The sequence below is a fragment of the Budorcas taxicolor genome, chromosome 12 (genome assembly GCF_023091745.1).
Source record: "Budorcas taxicolor isolate Tak-1 chromosome 12, Takin1.1, whole genome shotgun sequence".
Lineage (NCBI taxonomy): Eukaryota > Metazoa > Chordata > Mammalia > Artiodactyla > Bovidae > Budorcas > Budorcas taxicolor.
The window spans coordinates 26,224,216-26,239,886 of record NC_068921.1 but is presented as its reverse complement, the minus strand read 5'-3'; the positions used below and the strand labels follow the sequence as shown (position 1 = coordinate 26,239,886).

The 15,671-nt window shown below is 33.2% G+C and overlaps 1 protein-coding gene across 1 annotated transcript in view; it reads left to right on the top strand.

The window, feature by feature from the left end:
* The window catches only part of NBEA (neurobeachin), a 667,766-nt gene that overhangs the window by 261,544 nt on the left and 390,551 nt on the right, over positions 1-15,671 (top strand). Inside the window, exon 34 of the mRNA XM_052650319.1 lies at positions 7,479-7,606. Coding sequence (XP_052506279.1) covers positions 7,479-7,606 — 128 coding nt within the window. The remainder of the gene's footprint in view (positions 1-7,478; positions 7,607-15,671) is intronic.

Here is a 15,671-nt window from a genome sequence, read left to right as displayed (position 1 = left end):
GGTGGGCTGCCGTCTGTGGGGTCGCACAGAGTCGGACACGACTAAAGCGACTTAGCAGCAGCATAGATCTCTTTTAGTGTTGTTATTTCCAAATTATAAGTAGCTTCTTTACCTTCCAATTCTTTAGTTTAAATGAACAGATTTCCAATTGACTAGATGGAACTTTGTTGGCAAAGTAATGTCTCTGCTTTGTAATATGCTGTCTAGGTTGGTCATAGCTTTTCTTTCAAGGGGCAAGCGTCTTTTAATTTCATGTCTACAGTCACCATCTGCAGTGATTTTGGAGCCCAAGAGAATAAAGTCTCTCACTGTTTCCATTGTTTCCCCATCTATTTGCCATGAAGTGATGGGACCAGATGCCATTATCTTCGTTTTTTGAATGTTGAGCTTTAAGCCAACTTTTTCATCCTCCTCTTTCACTTTCATCAAGAAGCTCTTTAGTTCTTCTTTGCTTTCTGCCATAATGTTTGTGTCACCTGCATATCTGAGGTTATTGATATTTCTCCCGGCAATCTTGATTCTAGCTTGTGCTTCAGCCAGCCTGGCATTTCACATGATGTACTATGCATTTAAGTTAAATAAGCAGGGTGACAATACACAGCTTTGACGAACTCCCCTGGTGGCTCAGAGGTTAAAACCTCTGCCTGCAATGCGGGAGACCTGGGTTCAATCCCTGGGTTGGGAAGATCCCCTGGAGAAGGAAATGGCACCCCACTCCAGTGTTCTTGCCTGGAGAATCCCATGGACGGAGGAGCCTGGTGGGCTACAGTCCACGGGGTCGCAAAGAGTCGGACACGACTGAGCGACTTCACTTTCACTTTCACTTTCCCTATTTGGAACCAGCCCATTGTTCCATGTCTGGTTCTAACTGTTGCTTCCTGCCGTGCATACAGATTTCTCAGGAGGCAGGTAAGGTGGTCTTGTATTCCCATCTCTTTAAGAATTTTCCACAGTTTGTTGTGACCCACACAGTCAAAGGCTTTAGCATAGTCAATAAAGCAGAAGTAGATATTTTTCTGAAATTCTCTAGCTTTTTCTCTGATCCAGCAGATGTTGGCAATTTGATCTCTGGTTCCTCTGCCTTTTCTAAATCCAGCTTGAACATCTGGAAGTTCTTGGTTCACATACTGTTGGAGAATTTTGAGCATTACTTTGTTGGCGTGTGTGATGAGCGCAATTGTGGGGTAGTTTGAGCATTCTTGGGATTGGAATGAAAACTGACCTTTTCCAGTCCTGTGGCCACTGCTGAGTTTCTGTCCTTTATTGTGCTCATCTTTGCATGAAATGTTCCCTTGGTATCTCTAATTTTCTTGGCGATCACTAGTCTTTCCCATCCTATTGTTTTCCTCTCTTTGCATTGATCACTTAAGAAGGCTTTCTTAGCTCTCCTTGCTATCCTTTGGAACTCTGCATTCAGATCGACCATCTTGTCTTTGCAACTACTTGTAGCTTTAGTGTTATTTATTCTTAGATGTTTGAGATTTCACCAGTGAAGCAATCTCTGGATTTTTTTTTTTAAACTGAGGATGTTTTACAGATTAAATTCTTTCAGTGGGTAGATGACTATTCAGATTTTCAATTTTCTTTTTGCATCAGTTTTGGTCATTTGTGACCAAAATTCAGCCACTTTATCTACTTGATTAGATTTATTATCATAAAGTTTTTCATAATTTTATTATTTTAAAATACTTGTAGGAACTCTCTAATGATGTTTCCTCTTTCATCTTTGAATTTGTTATTAATATTTTATGCTTTTTCTTATTTTAGCATTAGCAGAGTACCATTGATTTTTCAATACTGTAATTTCCCTCCAGAAAGTAGGTATTTGATTCATTACTTCTTTTTTCTGTTTCAATTACATCAAATTCTACTTTTAAAAAATTTCCTTTTAGTTATTTCAGGTTTGCTTAATTTTCTTTTTCTAGAGTCTTAAGGTGGATAGTAGATCAGGAGTCTATAAACTACCACCCAGGGCCCAAATCTGCCTGTCATCATATACTTTATACACTTTTATTGGAATACAGTAACATCATTTGCTTATGTATTGCCTGTGACTGCTTTCACAGTACAATGGCAGACTTAAGTAGTTGCAACAGAGATAACATTGCCTAAAATCTTAAAATATTTTGTATCTTACCCTCTGTAGAAAATACTTGCCAAGCACTTGCTTAATTCTTTGGTTTTAGATTTCTTCTTTTCTATTATGAGGATTTAAAGCCATAACACTTCCACTAGGCATTATTTTAACTATATTTCACAATTTTAATGTTTTAATTTTCATTCAGTATTTTTTCTAAGTTTGTCTATGATTTCTTCTTTGACTCGTAAGTGTTTCAGAAGTGAATTTGAAGATTGACCTTTTTCAGTGTAATGTCATGCAAACCATCCAAGTGTCATTGTGTTTTAATGGGTTGTTTCTTTTGAATTTCTGAGTACTATTTCATGATATGGATGTATGACAGTTTGTTTAACCATTCATCCTCTAAAGAACATTCAGGTTTTTTTCGAGTTTTTGGCTAGTACCCAAAAAAAAAGGCTACAATAAACCTTTTTATTTTTATGTGGACATATGTTTTCATTTCTCTGGGATTAGTGCCCAAGAGTGAGATTACTGGGCTAATATGGTAAGTACCTATTCAGGTTTATTAAAAAACTCCCACAAGCATCGTATGAATAGTCCAGTTTCTCCTCATTTTTATCAACATTTGGTTTTATCTTTTTTTTTTTTTTTTGTAGGCCATTTTGGTAGGTATATAAGGATATCTCATTGTGGTCTTAATTTGAATTTTCCTAATGGATGATTCTGAACATATTTTTGTGTGCTTATTTGCTATTAGTATGTCCTCTTCAGTGAAATGTCTGGTTATGTCTTTTGCCCATTTTATAATTAGAGTGCTTTTTCACTTTTGAGTCTTGTGCATTCAGTATTCTTAGTACAATTCCATTTTCAGAAATGTTGTTTCCAAGTATTTGCTCTCAGACTATAGCTTATTGTTATGTTCTTTGTAGCAGAGGAAAACTGAATTTTTATTATAGTCTAGTTTATCATGGTGTCTTGTCTAAGAAATCTTCACCTCACCCAAAGTCCCAAAGACTTTTTTCCTGTGTATTCTATAAAGTTCTGTGGGTTCAGTAACAGTTTTAGTCTAAAGTCAGGATCCCATTTTGAGCTGATTTTTATGTAAGAGGTGAGATCTATGTCCAGGTTTATATTTTTGATTATGAAAGTTCAGTTTGTGTTGCACCATTTGTTCAAAAAACTGTTCTTCCAGATCTAGAATGGCCTTTATTCTTGGACTAATTTTCCCATGCTTAGAAAGTATGCTGGATTTCTCCAAAATGCTCAGTGTGTCTACAGAAGTCTCTAGGCCCTGTGTGGGATGCAGATGTCTGTTATGACTCTTCCATAATTGTTCTTTCTAAGTTGTTCTCTTCTAACGTTGAGAGCTTTCACACATCACATACAGAGATTGTTATTCACCCAAGGGTTACTGTTCTCTCCATGACACCTTCCTCATAGGTGTTAAGTCCTATATATTCTGTTCTCCTTGAACTACAGTTTTAGTCTTGTTGAAATACCTTCATGTAGGAAATCTGAGTGATGGTGGGACTCATGTTGTTTATTTTTCTTCAGGATTTATGGTCTCATACCCTGCATTTTGTATGAAAATAGTTGTTCTCTGCATTTTGTAAAATTTTCTAGTTGTTAGCATGGGAGGTAATTGTAGACTCTTTTAACCCCTTTAAGGTGAAAAGTGGAATTTGATATTTTTAATGTAATTTTGTTTATTGTATAAATTTCATTTTAACTGTTTTCCAGTATATATAATTTGTTTCAATATATTGGGCTAATATCATGAAACCTTTATTTTTTTTCTAATTTATCCATTATTATCGCTAAATAAGCATATATGTACACAGTCATTTGATCTTTGAATATTGACAGTTTTATTCCCCATTACATCCTTACACTTTTTTGTTTCTTTTTCTTTATTTTTAGTATCACCTAGTACCTCCAGTACAGTTTTCTATAGACATGACTACAACAGTCATTCTCTTACTCACCTCAAATGAAAAGTTACGAATATGTCATCATTAATAATGATGTTTCCTATTTACTAAAGATACTTTTTATCAAATATAATACTTCTCTTGTGTTTATAATTAACTGAGTTACCATCACTATGAGTGTTAAATTTTATCTCTTTTTGGAGGGGAGTAATAGAGATGACCATGTGATTTTTTTCTCCTTTTTCTGTTAATGTGGTCTGTAATAATGACTTTTAATTAAAAAAATGTTAAACAAACCTTTACTTCCTAAAAGAAATCCAGTCTTTTTATGATGTTATATATAGCTGTTTCATCTTTCGAAGAGGTTGCATATGATTTTTTATTAATTTGTCTTGTTTTATTTGTTTTTTTATTCCTAAAATATTTGGTAGTGTTCACAAACAAAGATGTCTGATTCTAGATTTCCTTTTGAGGAGAAGTTTATAAATTAAATTTTTACAGTTATCCCCAGATTTTCTATTTTTGTCTTGTGTGACTTTTGGTAGATCCTGTTGTTATAGTTCACAATATACTGTTATTATTATTTTAACATTCATGTAGTCTGTAGGAAAGTCCTTCCTTTTTATTCTTAATATTTATTATGAGTTTACTTTCTGCTTTCCTTCCTTCCAAGTCTTGGCAGTGATTAATCAGTTTTATTCTTATTGCCATTAAGAAATATTCACTATAGAGAAATAACAAGAAACTGTAGGTTGAGTTTATACCTTATTTCTTTTGCTTAGTGCAATGGATCTTAAGCATCAGTAGGCAACAGAGTTAAATAGGACGCTTATTAAAACACATTGCTGAGCCAATATGTAATTCTAATTCAAGTCTAAAGGCCTGATAGTATAAGTTCCAGTCTGAAAGCTGAGAGGCTCAAAACCCCAGAAGAGTTGATGTTTCAGTTGAGTCTGAAGGCCAGCAGAGACCAACTATCAGGTAGAAGGAGTTCCCTCTTATCAAGCCTTTTTTTCTATTTACATTTTCAATTGAATGGATGAGGCACAGGCACATTAGGGAGGACAATCTGTTTTACTCAGTCTACCCATTCAAATTGTCATCTAATCCAGAAATACTCTAATAGACCTTACCCAGAATAATATTTAATCAAATATCTGGCCACCCTGTTGTCCAGTCAAGGTGACACATAAAATTAACCATTACACTAAGCGATCTTGGTACTGCTGAGAATACACTTTGAGAAACAGTGTTTTAAATGATCATCCTCCAGATTGGAACATTAATTCTTGATTATCTAAGTTCTCTTCCCAGGCAATGCATGGATCTCAGTATAGCTTAACTTCATTTAGTCCAGATTTTGTAACCACATTTATACATGTATATGCCTATGTGTGTGCTTGTTAAATTTTAAATGCCTCAAGAGAATACAATTACTGTCTTACTGGTCAACATGTATTTATATTTACCCAAATGTTTATCATTTATTTTTGCTCATCATTTTTTTGAATGTCTGACTTCTATGTGCTATCATTTTCTTTCTTCCTGAAGAATACTCCTTTTGTTTTCATTTAGAGTAGGCCTGCCACTCATGAATTCTTTCAGTTTTTTTTTTTAACTAGAAATATTTGAAATTCACCTCTCTTTTTTGAAAGATATTTTGAACCAGAATAGATTCTTTTTTGGCAACTGTTTTCTTTTAATGCTTTGAAGATAATATTCAGTATCTTTCATTTCTTTCTGTGCTTTTTTTCCTTTCTTTTTTTTTTTTAAAGAAAGATGACTTTCATTCGTAGTGATGTTTCTACAATACACTAAATAAAGATTGAGAAATTGAGAACCCTTGCCCTAATGTAGGTATTTGCTCGTAGAGTAACAGAGTAGGGGCAAATACTGAAAGCTCTTTATCTTTAGCAAGTTTGCAAAGCCCCACCATTTCCCTTTTTCTTGCCTAAAAATGTTCCCCCAGGATATTCTCTTTAAGTTATTAAACCTGAGTTCTTGTTTCTCTAAAGCTGTTGACCCATATAAAAGAAGGCAAAGTTAAATTGCAGTACTAATGGTGAGGCTTTGTGTACAAAAAGAGAGAGTTCAGATCATGCTAATTCCAAGTTAGGAAAAAAAGCATCCTTTATTATATAATTCTATATTATCCCATATTATATAGGATACTATTATTATTATATAGGATATTATTATTATTATATAGGATATTATTATATATTACTCCGTAATTCCTCTTTATTCACTTAAAAAAATAAAATAGTTTCATTTTAAATGCTAATCATATGCTACACATTTTTTTGTGATTTTTTGTCATTTATGGTTTCCTTATATATAGCAAAAATATTACTTAGCACTGTGGAAGAACTCTTATTATTGTGAAGTATTGTTTAATTCCTTACTGTACATGTCATCCATGTAGAAGAGTGTGTGCTTATCTAAGGTTACTATAATGATTTTGTTTTGGTTCAGATGTATGAGTCACATTTTGTATGAGTAAGTATAGGTGTGTTTTGTTCAAAGTAACAGTTACAAGAGCTATCATTGTTGACCTCTCACTGTATGTCAGGTTCTTTTCTGTGCACTTCACATGCCTTAGCTCATTAACTCTCATTGGGGAAGTAGAGTTATCATCTTCATTTTGCAGATGTAGAAAGTTTGATGTCCCAAGGTCACCTGGGTAGCATACATTGGAGTCAACCTTCCAATCCAAGCATTCTTACTCTAAAGCACTTACTTCTAAGAGAGATATTTAGATATAACCAAATTATTTATTTGAGCAGAATTATTGAGCAGAATTTATTTTTCAGCAGCGTTATTTTCTTCATCCATGTTTTATTTTTACATATCCTACTCGAGGTACTTTCAAGAATATCAGAGAGTGTTTATGTAAGGCCATGTAACTTGAAATTTAATATTAAACAATATAAATAATGATATAATGATTGGTAAATTAAAAGTGAGTGGGCTTATGATATAGAAAATGCCTGCTTTGGCAAAGCAATTCAGCTCCGTCATACTGAATTCCAGTTATTCCCTTATTTGTCCAGCTTTTCAGGGAACTCTTGAGAACAAGAGTTTATTCTTTGTAACTTTCACAGTGACTCATATAGTAGGTATTCAAAACAGTTTTTCTTTGGTGAACAGGAGGATAGACAAGACATATAGCAGCTTCTTTTCTTGAAACTCCTAGAGTTATGGCCAGTATCTGTGGCTCTTGTAGGTGACAGGACCCTGTTTCCTTTTTGCAGCATAATCATTCTGATTTAGCTGTGGCCTTTTGAGTAGCTTTGTGACTAATGTGAAACTCTACATTGTGCGTTCTACATAAAGCTGTTACTATTTTAGTGGGTTAGAATTGGACTTTTGTGACTTTTTTAAAAAAGTTTTAATTTAGAAGTAAAGTTTATTTGACATTTTATATTGAACCATATTTACTAGTCTTTATGTCTTAATTTCAACAGCATCACTGCAAAACTTGAAAGAGCTTTAGAAAAAGTTGCTCCTCTTCTTCGTGAAATTTTTGTAGACTTTGCCCCATTCCTATCTCGTACACTTCTTGGCAGTCATGGACAAGAGCTATTGATAGAAGGTATGATTTCTCTATATATTCTGATTATTTTAGTTTCCTGTAATGTATCTATTAATCATGGCATAACTTGTATTACTAAAGGAATATTTATTGCCAGAAGAATAAGAAGACATTGCTTCCACAAATTTTAGTAAGATATTCATGTATGCTTTCTCCTTATTTATTAAAAAAACAGAGTATTTTCACAATCAGTGCTCATAACAGAATGAAAAACTTTGAAAAATTGTTGGGAAGGGAAACTCTGGCCCTTATAATCTCAATCTGTTAGGGCTGCTATATATCCTTTTTTAGGTTGCGTGTTTGCTAAGCAATGATGTTTAAAATCTCCTTCTAACTATAAGATTGATATTTCTTTAAGTGACTTTGCTTAGTCACAAATAGCATGTAATATGACAGTCCTTAACTGAGAAAATATAAAGAAATACTTAACTGGGAATTGATGAAGCTGTTATCTTCTACTCAGTAGCAGCTTAAATGAAGTGAGAAGGCAAAGAAGATCAATTAACTGTTGGGAAGATTTAATACATACACCTATATTAGGAGATTTGAAAAGTATGGTTGTCTGAAGCCTTGTTTCTTTAAAAAGAAGTTTTGACTTATAAATATTCATGAGCTTCAGAAAGGGGTAATCAAAATCTAGTTGATATAAGTAAATGATGGCTTTAGGCGCTATTCCTTGGATTTAGCAGATATATAATAAGCAAATATATTTATATACATATATTTGCTTTTCACTTCCTATTTACTGTAGACATTTTTCTGTACCTGTTCTATTATTGTCTTAATTGCTTTTGCACAATCTGTCTCTATTAGTGGAGACAGTAATAGTTAATAACCTGAATTTAAATCCTTGTTTCACTACTTTCTTAGCTATATGACCTTTGTGAGTTACTTAACCCATTTTGTAGCTTAGTTTCTTTCTGTAAGATGTAGTCAGTGATAATACTTCCACATAGAGGACTTGTGAGAATTAAATTTTAAATAATGCATATAAAGCTCTTAGAATAGTGTCATATGGTTGTCTTCTTGCTCTATTATTTTATTCCAAGTGCTATTAGATACTTGGAATATATTAGTAAATAATAAAGATCCCTGCCTTGTGGACCTTACATTCTATCAAAGAGAAAACACAAATAAACACTAAACAAAATAAATAATTAAATGAGATAGCACATTAGAAGGTGGTACAAGTCCTGTGTAAAATGATAAGTACTAATACATCATAGGGAATTGGGATTATAGCAGTGTCAGGGTTAGGATGCAGTTTTAAAGAAGGATGATTAATTTTAAATTATTCAATAGAAAAAGTTACATCTCAGCAAAGACTTAAAGGAGATAAGCCATGCAGTTTACTAGAAGAGTGTCCTAGGTCAAAAGAATGGTTAGTGCAGTGACCCTATAACACATGTTATAATTATAATAAGAAAAAAATTCAATAAGCATTATTGAAAAATAAATCTCAAATGTTTCCTTGTTACCCGAAATATTTTTTTCTATTATATATGTATATATTTTCCAGAAATTATTACAAATTTACCAAAGAAAATCATAAATAGTGAACAAAGACATGCTAAACTAAACATGGAATAAAGTTAGTAATGTAGTAATGTAACTGATGGATCCTATACTGTTACTAAAATTAGGACACAAATTCAGCACTGTTTTTCAGTAGCCAAAGCAAAGAAGGAATGAATTATTTGAAGTTTTGAGGCTTACATTATTGATTTCTAAATGATAATTTGTGACAATTTTAAATTACTATCAGATGACCTTTAACAGCTCTACGTTGGTCAGTCAGAACCCCACATATGTAGCCAGCCCCCTTTTCCAGAATTTTCCATGGTCAGACATCTAGTCTGTTTCTTATTTCTTCCCAGCACTGCAGAGAAGATTGGAGAAATACCCTGGTAATTACGAGTTTTTTTTCATGGGCTTCCCTAAGTTTACCTCAAAAACTCTGAATTGAGTTGAAAGAGCATTAGGAATATTCCTATTGCATTTTTTAAAAAGGTAACTATGCTAAAAATGAAGCATTAGAACAGGTTATATATTCAAAGTTCACTTTGCATTTACTTAGCAGAATATAATTTTATTCCTTCACTTTTCTACATCTAATAAATTTTAATATATCCAATTTTTAAAACTATGTTGATTTAATGTTCCTCCTTTTTCATTAAAATTATTTTTCTTAATAAAATTATGGTAGCAAATGGGAGATGTTGATTTAATGTTCCTCTTTTTCCATTAAAATTATTTTTCTTAATAAAATGATGATAGCAAATGGGAGATTATTCGGTTTTAAGTTTTGTTTTGTAAATGCCATTCCTTGACAAAATATAAAGTTGACCATGTTAAGGTACAGTCCTCCAAATTTCTGCTAGGCTGAACAATCAAAAAGATCTAGAATTCTCTGCTGTATTCCAGAACAACATTTAGTATCCCTCACAATTTAGTCATAACCTTCCTTTTCAGACTCAACTAGTCTCTGTGTTTTTGCTAGAAGACATTCCTTGAACATTCAGTGAGTCACACATGTCCCATCTCTTTGTTTTTGTACAACTCTTTCTTCTGTACTGGATCTTTTTATGGTTTTCTTTCCTCAAAATTATTCTCTTCCATTGAGTCCTGCTTCAGATTCCTTATGCCAAATTAATGCCTTCTCGTCTGTTCTTCTCTGCTGTTTCATTTATACAGTATTAATAAAATTATTTTCATTTGTAAATAGGAAGTATTTTATTGGTTTTATTAACATTGCCTAGCTTAGATTCTTGTATGTAATATTGAGTATCTTTTTCTCTTGTACTTGAATAGAACATTATTTTTGTTACTGATAATGTTTAGTAGAGGTAAGTTTTGAAAATAAAATAAGGGGAGATAGATAAAATTTGTGTTCTGTGGTGAGAATTCCCAATATTGATCAATCATCTACACCCATAAAATGACTCCTTTATGTGCGCAAAATCTGCTTTTGCTCTCTACCCCAGCCTATGGAAGTTACGTATCCTGTCCTGTTCTCATTCTTGAACGTGTATTCTTGATGATTCTTTCTTTTGCCCTCTGCTCCATTTCCCCTCTTTCCATAGTTTGGTACATTATTTCTCTCCTCTGAGAAGAAAAACTGTCAAACTGTCCTGAAGAGCAGGAGAGTTACATGATAATATCTTACCTGTAGCTGTTGAATATTTCTGTTCAAAAATAATCCTTCTAATGAATAAATCTCAATACTTTTGATTTCATCATGTGTACATGGTAGGAACAAAACTGGATTTAAGTTATTGAGGATATTTTATCATCATATGAAAAGAGAAAGCAATTACTCCTAATTTCAAATAATCATAAAATATATTTGAATTGCATCTTTTTTGTTTTTTTATTTTCAGTTTTTCTTAATTCAAATGTATCCCATTTAAGTTTTTCTCATAGAATAATTATCAGTAGTTTATATTGTCTGTGTCCTTTAAAGCACATGTCAAAATAATATCCTTTTATTTTCTTAATTTGTCTATCACTTTTATTAGTTGAACTGTGTTAAATTTATTATTGTATGTTTCTAGAGTAAGCACCGTTGTTCACATCTTTTAAGTTCATTTATTAACATTTACTGCTTTTGCATAGCTTTTGATGTGTGTGTGTGTGTGTGTTCCTCTTGGCAATAATTAAGGATTTTTTACTATGAACTTAGGAGCTTGGTGAACTTTCTCTAAGAAAAGTAATAGCCTTTCAATTTTTAAACTAATATGTAAAAATTAGGGTAGATATGTATGCAAGTATCAAAATATACCAGCCCAAGATGACAGAACAACCTTTGATCCAAAATTGTTTTATTTATTTGGCTTAAGGAGCAATGGAGGATTCACTTCAGAGGAACCATGAGCCTTTTCTTAAAGGGTTGAGAACAGCCTATAAGTGAAGCTTAACCTTGAGTTAAGATTTAAGGAAGAAAGTCCAGTTGTAGTTTGAGTGCTGATATTAGATCTTTATAATTTTTATTCAGGAGGTCTTAGAACTACCATGAGTCTAGAGTTGCCATAGTAATAAAGAAGCAGTAATCACCCAAGTTAATTAGAAAGGAGGATGTTTCAGTGTGGGCATGTGTGTGTGTTTATGTGTGTTAGCCTAGTGCTCTTTACTCTGTCTTATTCCACAACAGCACAGAGTGGCTCTGAATATCACTGTTATATTCCGTGAGCATTATTTATATTTGGTTGAGAACTCACAAGATCATTACATATAATTTAATTATGATGGGGATACAGCAGTTAGTCTCATAAGCATCCAGAAACAGGAAATAAAATGCAGATAGACTTGAGGCGGCGTAGAAATGGGAACAGGGAGTCAGTAACCAAGGCTATTCCCTTTACCTCTAAAGGCAGCTTCATATCCTCCTATCTTTGCTTGTCTCTGTTTATCAACTCAAATTTTTCACTTCAGACTAACTTCGTTTTCTTAGTCATCAGGATGTGGCCCAGCATGGCACCCCATACTTGACTGTCAATGTACCTGAATATAAACTTCTTTTACCATCTGACTATAGTTACTTCCTATCAGGAGAGAATCTGAAGGGCTCAACCTTGGGTTAGGTGTCTATCCCTGTCATAGTTAAGACTGGGGTCGGGGGGAGGAGCAATACTAGACATAATACACAACCCACCTTAGAAGCAGCGTTTAAGTTGAAACATCTTACGAAGGGATAATAACAGTGCAGGAAATATCACTAAAGTATCTACTATACTTTTAGTAACACTGATAAATGTTATTAAAATTATATAATACTCAAGTATATTTATAGTTTAAATTAAGAACATCACTGAAATGTTATGAAAGGAATGAGCCTACTCAAAGAACTTATAGCACCTTTGAATTATTCACAGTAACAATATGCCCACATAATTAGAAAAACTTGAGTATGTTTAATTCAAAACTTACAAATTAAAATAGTTTCAGTAGTTACCCACTTTTAAAATTGCAATAATACAAAAAAGTACATGACAAATTATAGATGGTGATGGGAGCTTAGTTTTTAAATATCCCTGAATTCCTCCATGAGCAGAACAGTGGATAGTAAAACAATAACCACAACAACACGTATACCTTTACATTAAAACCAGGTGACGGTGTATCCTACTGAACCCTAAAATAGCCTGGGGGGACAATCCAGCTATAACTAGGAGATATACACGCTATCAGCAGATGAATTGAATAGGATTGTGGGAAGCAAAAGAACATCTGAAGAATATGGTGTTGTACAACTACTAACTGGAAAACCCAGAAGGCTAATTTGAAAACAGCAGATAAAACAGGGAGATGAATCCAGGGGTTCCCTGGTATGTTTAGAAGGGGTGAGAGCATCTAAACACCATGAAAACTTAACCCAACCAGAGTTCTCTTCCAGGACAGAGTCCCACATTGAGGAGAAACTGCTACGAATAGAATCCAAATTGAGCAACAGAGAACAAAAGAGACAGAACACCCATAAAACTGGGGAAGACAGACAGAGCTAACAGAGCTCAGAAAGTAGACTCATACTTTAAAAAAAAAAAAACAAAAACAAAAACATAAAAACAAACAAGAGAGATCTCTAGAATCTGAAGAGCAAAAGAAAAGCTATCTAAAAATGATCTAAAAATTCAGATAACCCAACTTCACAAAAAATAGTAATAAAAAGGATCAAAATACCATATTTTAGGAAAAGAAAAATGAGAGGAAGTAGAAAATACCTCTAAAGCCATAAATACCAGGGAAAAAACATGAAAAATTTTAATAAACATTAGGAAATAATATAGGATAAGAAGTAATTTATATCAGAATGTAGAGAAACCCACAGATGTACTGATAGGAATTAAGAAAGAACTGGAAATAAAGGGAAACATAATTTTAGAAATTAAAATCAAATTAGAAGATATAAAAAAGTAAATAAGTTCACCAGATAAGGCTATAAGAAAAATATAAGGTAAAAAGAGAAACTATAAATATCAAAAAAAGTGACTTAAAGAGATGAGAAAAGATGAGAGTGAAAGGGGCAAATATAGAATATTCAACATTCATACGAGTCTCCAAAATAGATAAAAAAGCAAAGAACAGAAAAATACAAGATAATAGGATCAGTAATTCACAGAAACTCTTAGCATTAAAAAAAAGTTTTAAAATATATATATTTAAAAGGCACAGTGAATATCTGAGAAAATTACCTAAATAACCAACCTTGAGATACATTCTAGTAAAATTAATGGACTTTAGAGGAGAAAAAAAAAAAAACACTCTGAGCATCTAGATAAAAACATAAATTAACTTAAATTGAAAGGAAATCAGATTATCATACTTATAACATCTTCAAAAAAGAGTTTTTCATAGGAATCAACAAGGATTCCACCTTGTTGCCTGTTGGATTAGCTGTATCACTTGACTCAACATTGACAGCCAGATTGCCTTCATATATTATAATCTAACATGACCTTAGAATATCTTTGAGTATCTGTTACATAGTATATACTGTATATGTTTAAGAATTTTACTTTAAATGCATAAGATCCTGTTTTGCTTTGCTGTACTAGTTTCAGAAATGTGAAGAACAAATTAAAACACATGAAATAACACTTTAGTCAAGATTAACATTTCTTTAGTAATCTAAGTTGAATATGCATGCTAAGTCATTACAGTCCTGTCCAACTCTTTGTAACCTTATGGGCTGTTGTCCCCAGGGTCCTCTGTCCATGGGATTCTCCTTACAAAAATACTGGAGTGAGTTGCCATGCTCTCCTCCCTGAGATCTTCCCAATCTAGGTATTAAACCCTCACCTCTCATGGCTCCCAAATTGGCAGACAGGCTCTTTACCGCTGTTACCACCTGGTATAATGTCCTATAAGAGCTATTTGCAGGACTTCCCTAGCAGCTTAGAAGGTAAAGAGTTTGTCTGCAGTGCAAGAGACCTGGGTTCGATCTCTGAGTCTGGAAGATCTCCCAGAGAAGGGATGTCTACCCACTCCAGTATTCTTGCCTGGAGAATTCCATAGACAAAGGAGCCTGGCGGGCTATAGTCAGTGGGACCGCAGAGTCAGACAGGACTGAGCAACTAACACTTACTTACTTATAAGCTGTTGACAGGAAGAAAGATGCAGTAGTGTAATATTTTGAAGAAAAATTCTAAAAGAGTTAGTGTGATCTTGACTTTGTTATGATAGAATCATAGGAAGTAGACTTGCCCTCTCAGTGTAACTAACCTGGAAAATTCATTTGATGGATTTAATGGCTTATTATACACTAAGACAATAATACTGAATTAGAAGTATAGGATTGTATCTTTAAAAACTGAAGTAGGAAAAAAGGACTAAATAAATAGGGAACAGAGCCATAGAGGCTATGAGATAAACCAAGCAGTTTAACATACATAAAATTGGAGTCCAAGAAAAAAGAAGTTAAGATGATATGGGTGTATGTGTATTTTTTTTTTTTTGAAAAAATAACAGCCAAATAATTTGAAAACTACAAATCCTAAGATCCAAGAAATTCAACTAACCTCAGTCAGGATGAACACAAAGGAAAAAAACCAAAACAAAATCCATGGAACAACATAATTAAACTGTTCAAAACCAGGTTTCAAGAGAACATTTCAAAAGTAGTCATCAATATTAAGCAAACCAACTAATTTAAAAATGGCTTGAACAGATACTTGAGGAAAAATCACAGTAGGATGTGAAATAAGCTCATAAAAGATGGTCGATCTTATCAGAAAGTAAATGCAAATTAAAACCAGGTTGGCTGAGCACTACAAACATATAGAAGAATGACTAAAGTAAAAAATAAAATAAAATAATAATTCCGAGTGCTGGGGAGAAGTTGAAACAACTGACACTGTCATCCATGGCTTTGAGACTGCATGATGGCAGTCACTGAGGAAGATAGTTTGGGAGTATTACTGAGTTAAACATTCAGTTATATGACCCTGTGATCCTCTTCCTTGAAATTAAGGAAATAAAAACTTACTTTCATGCAAAAACCTTTACATGAATATTCATGGAATAGCCAAAACTGAAGAAAATGGTTTTCAGTGAGTTTTTTTGTTTTTTG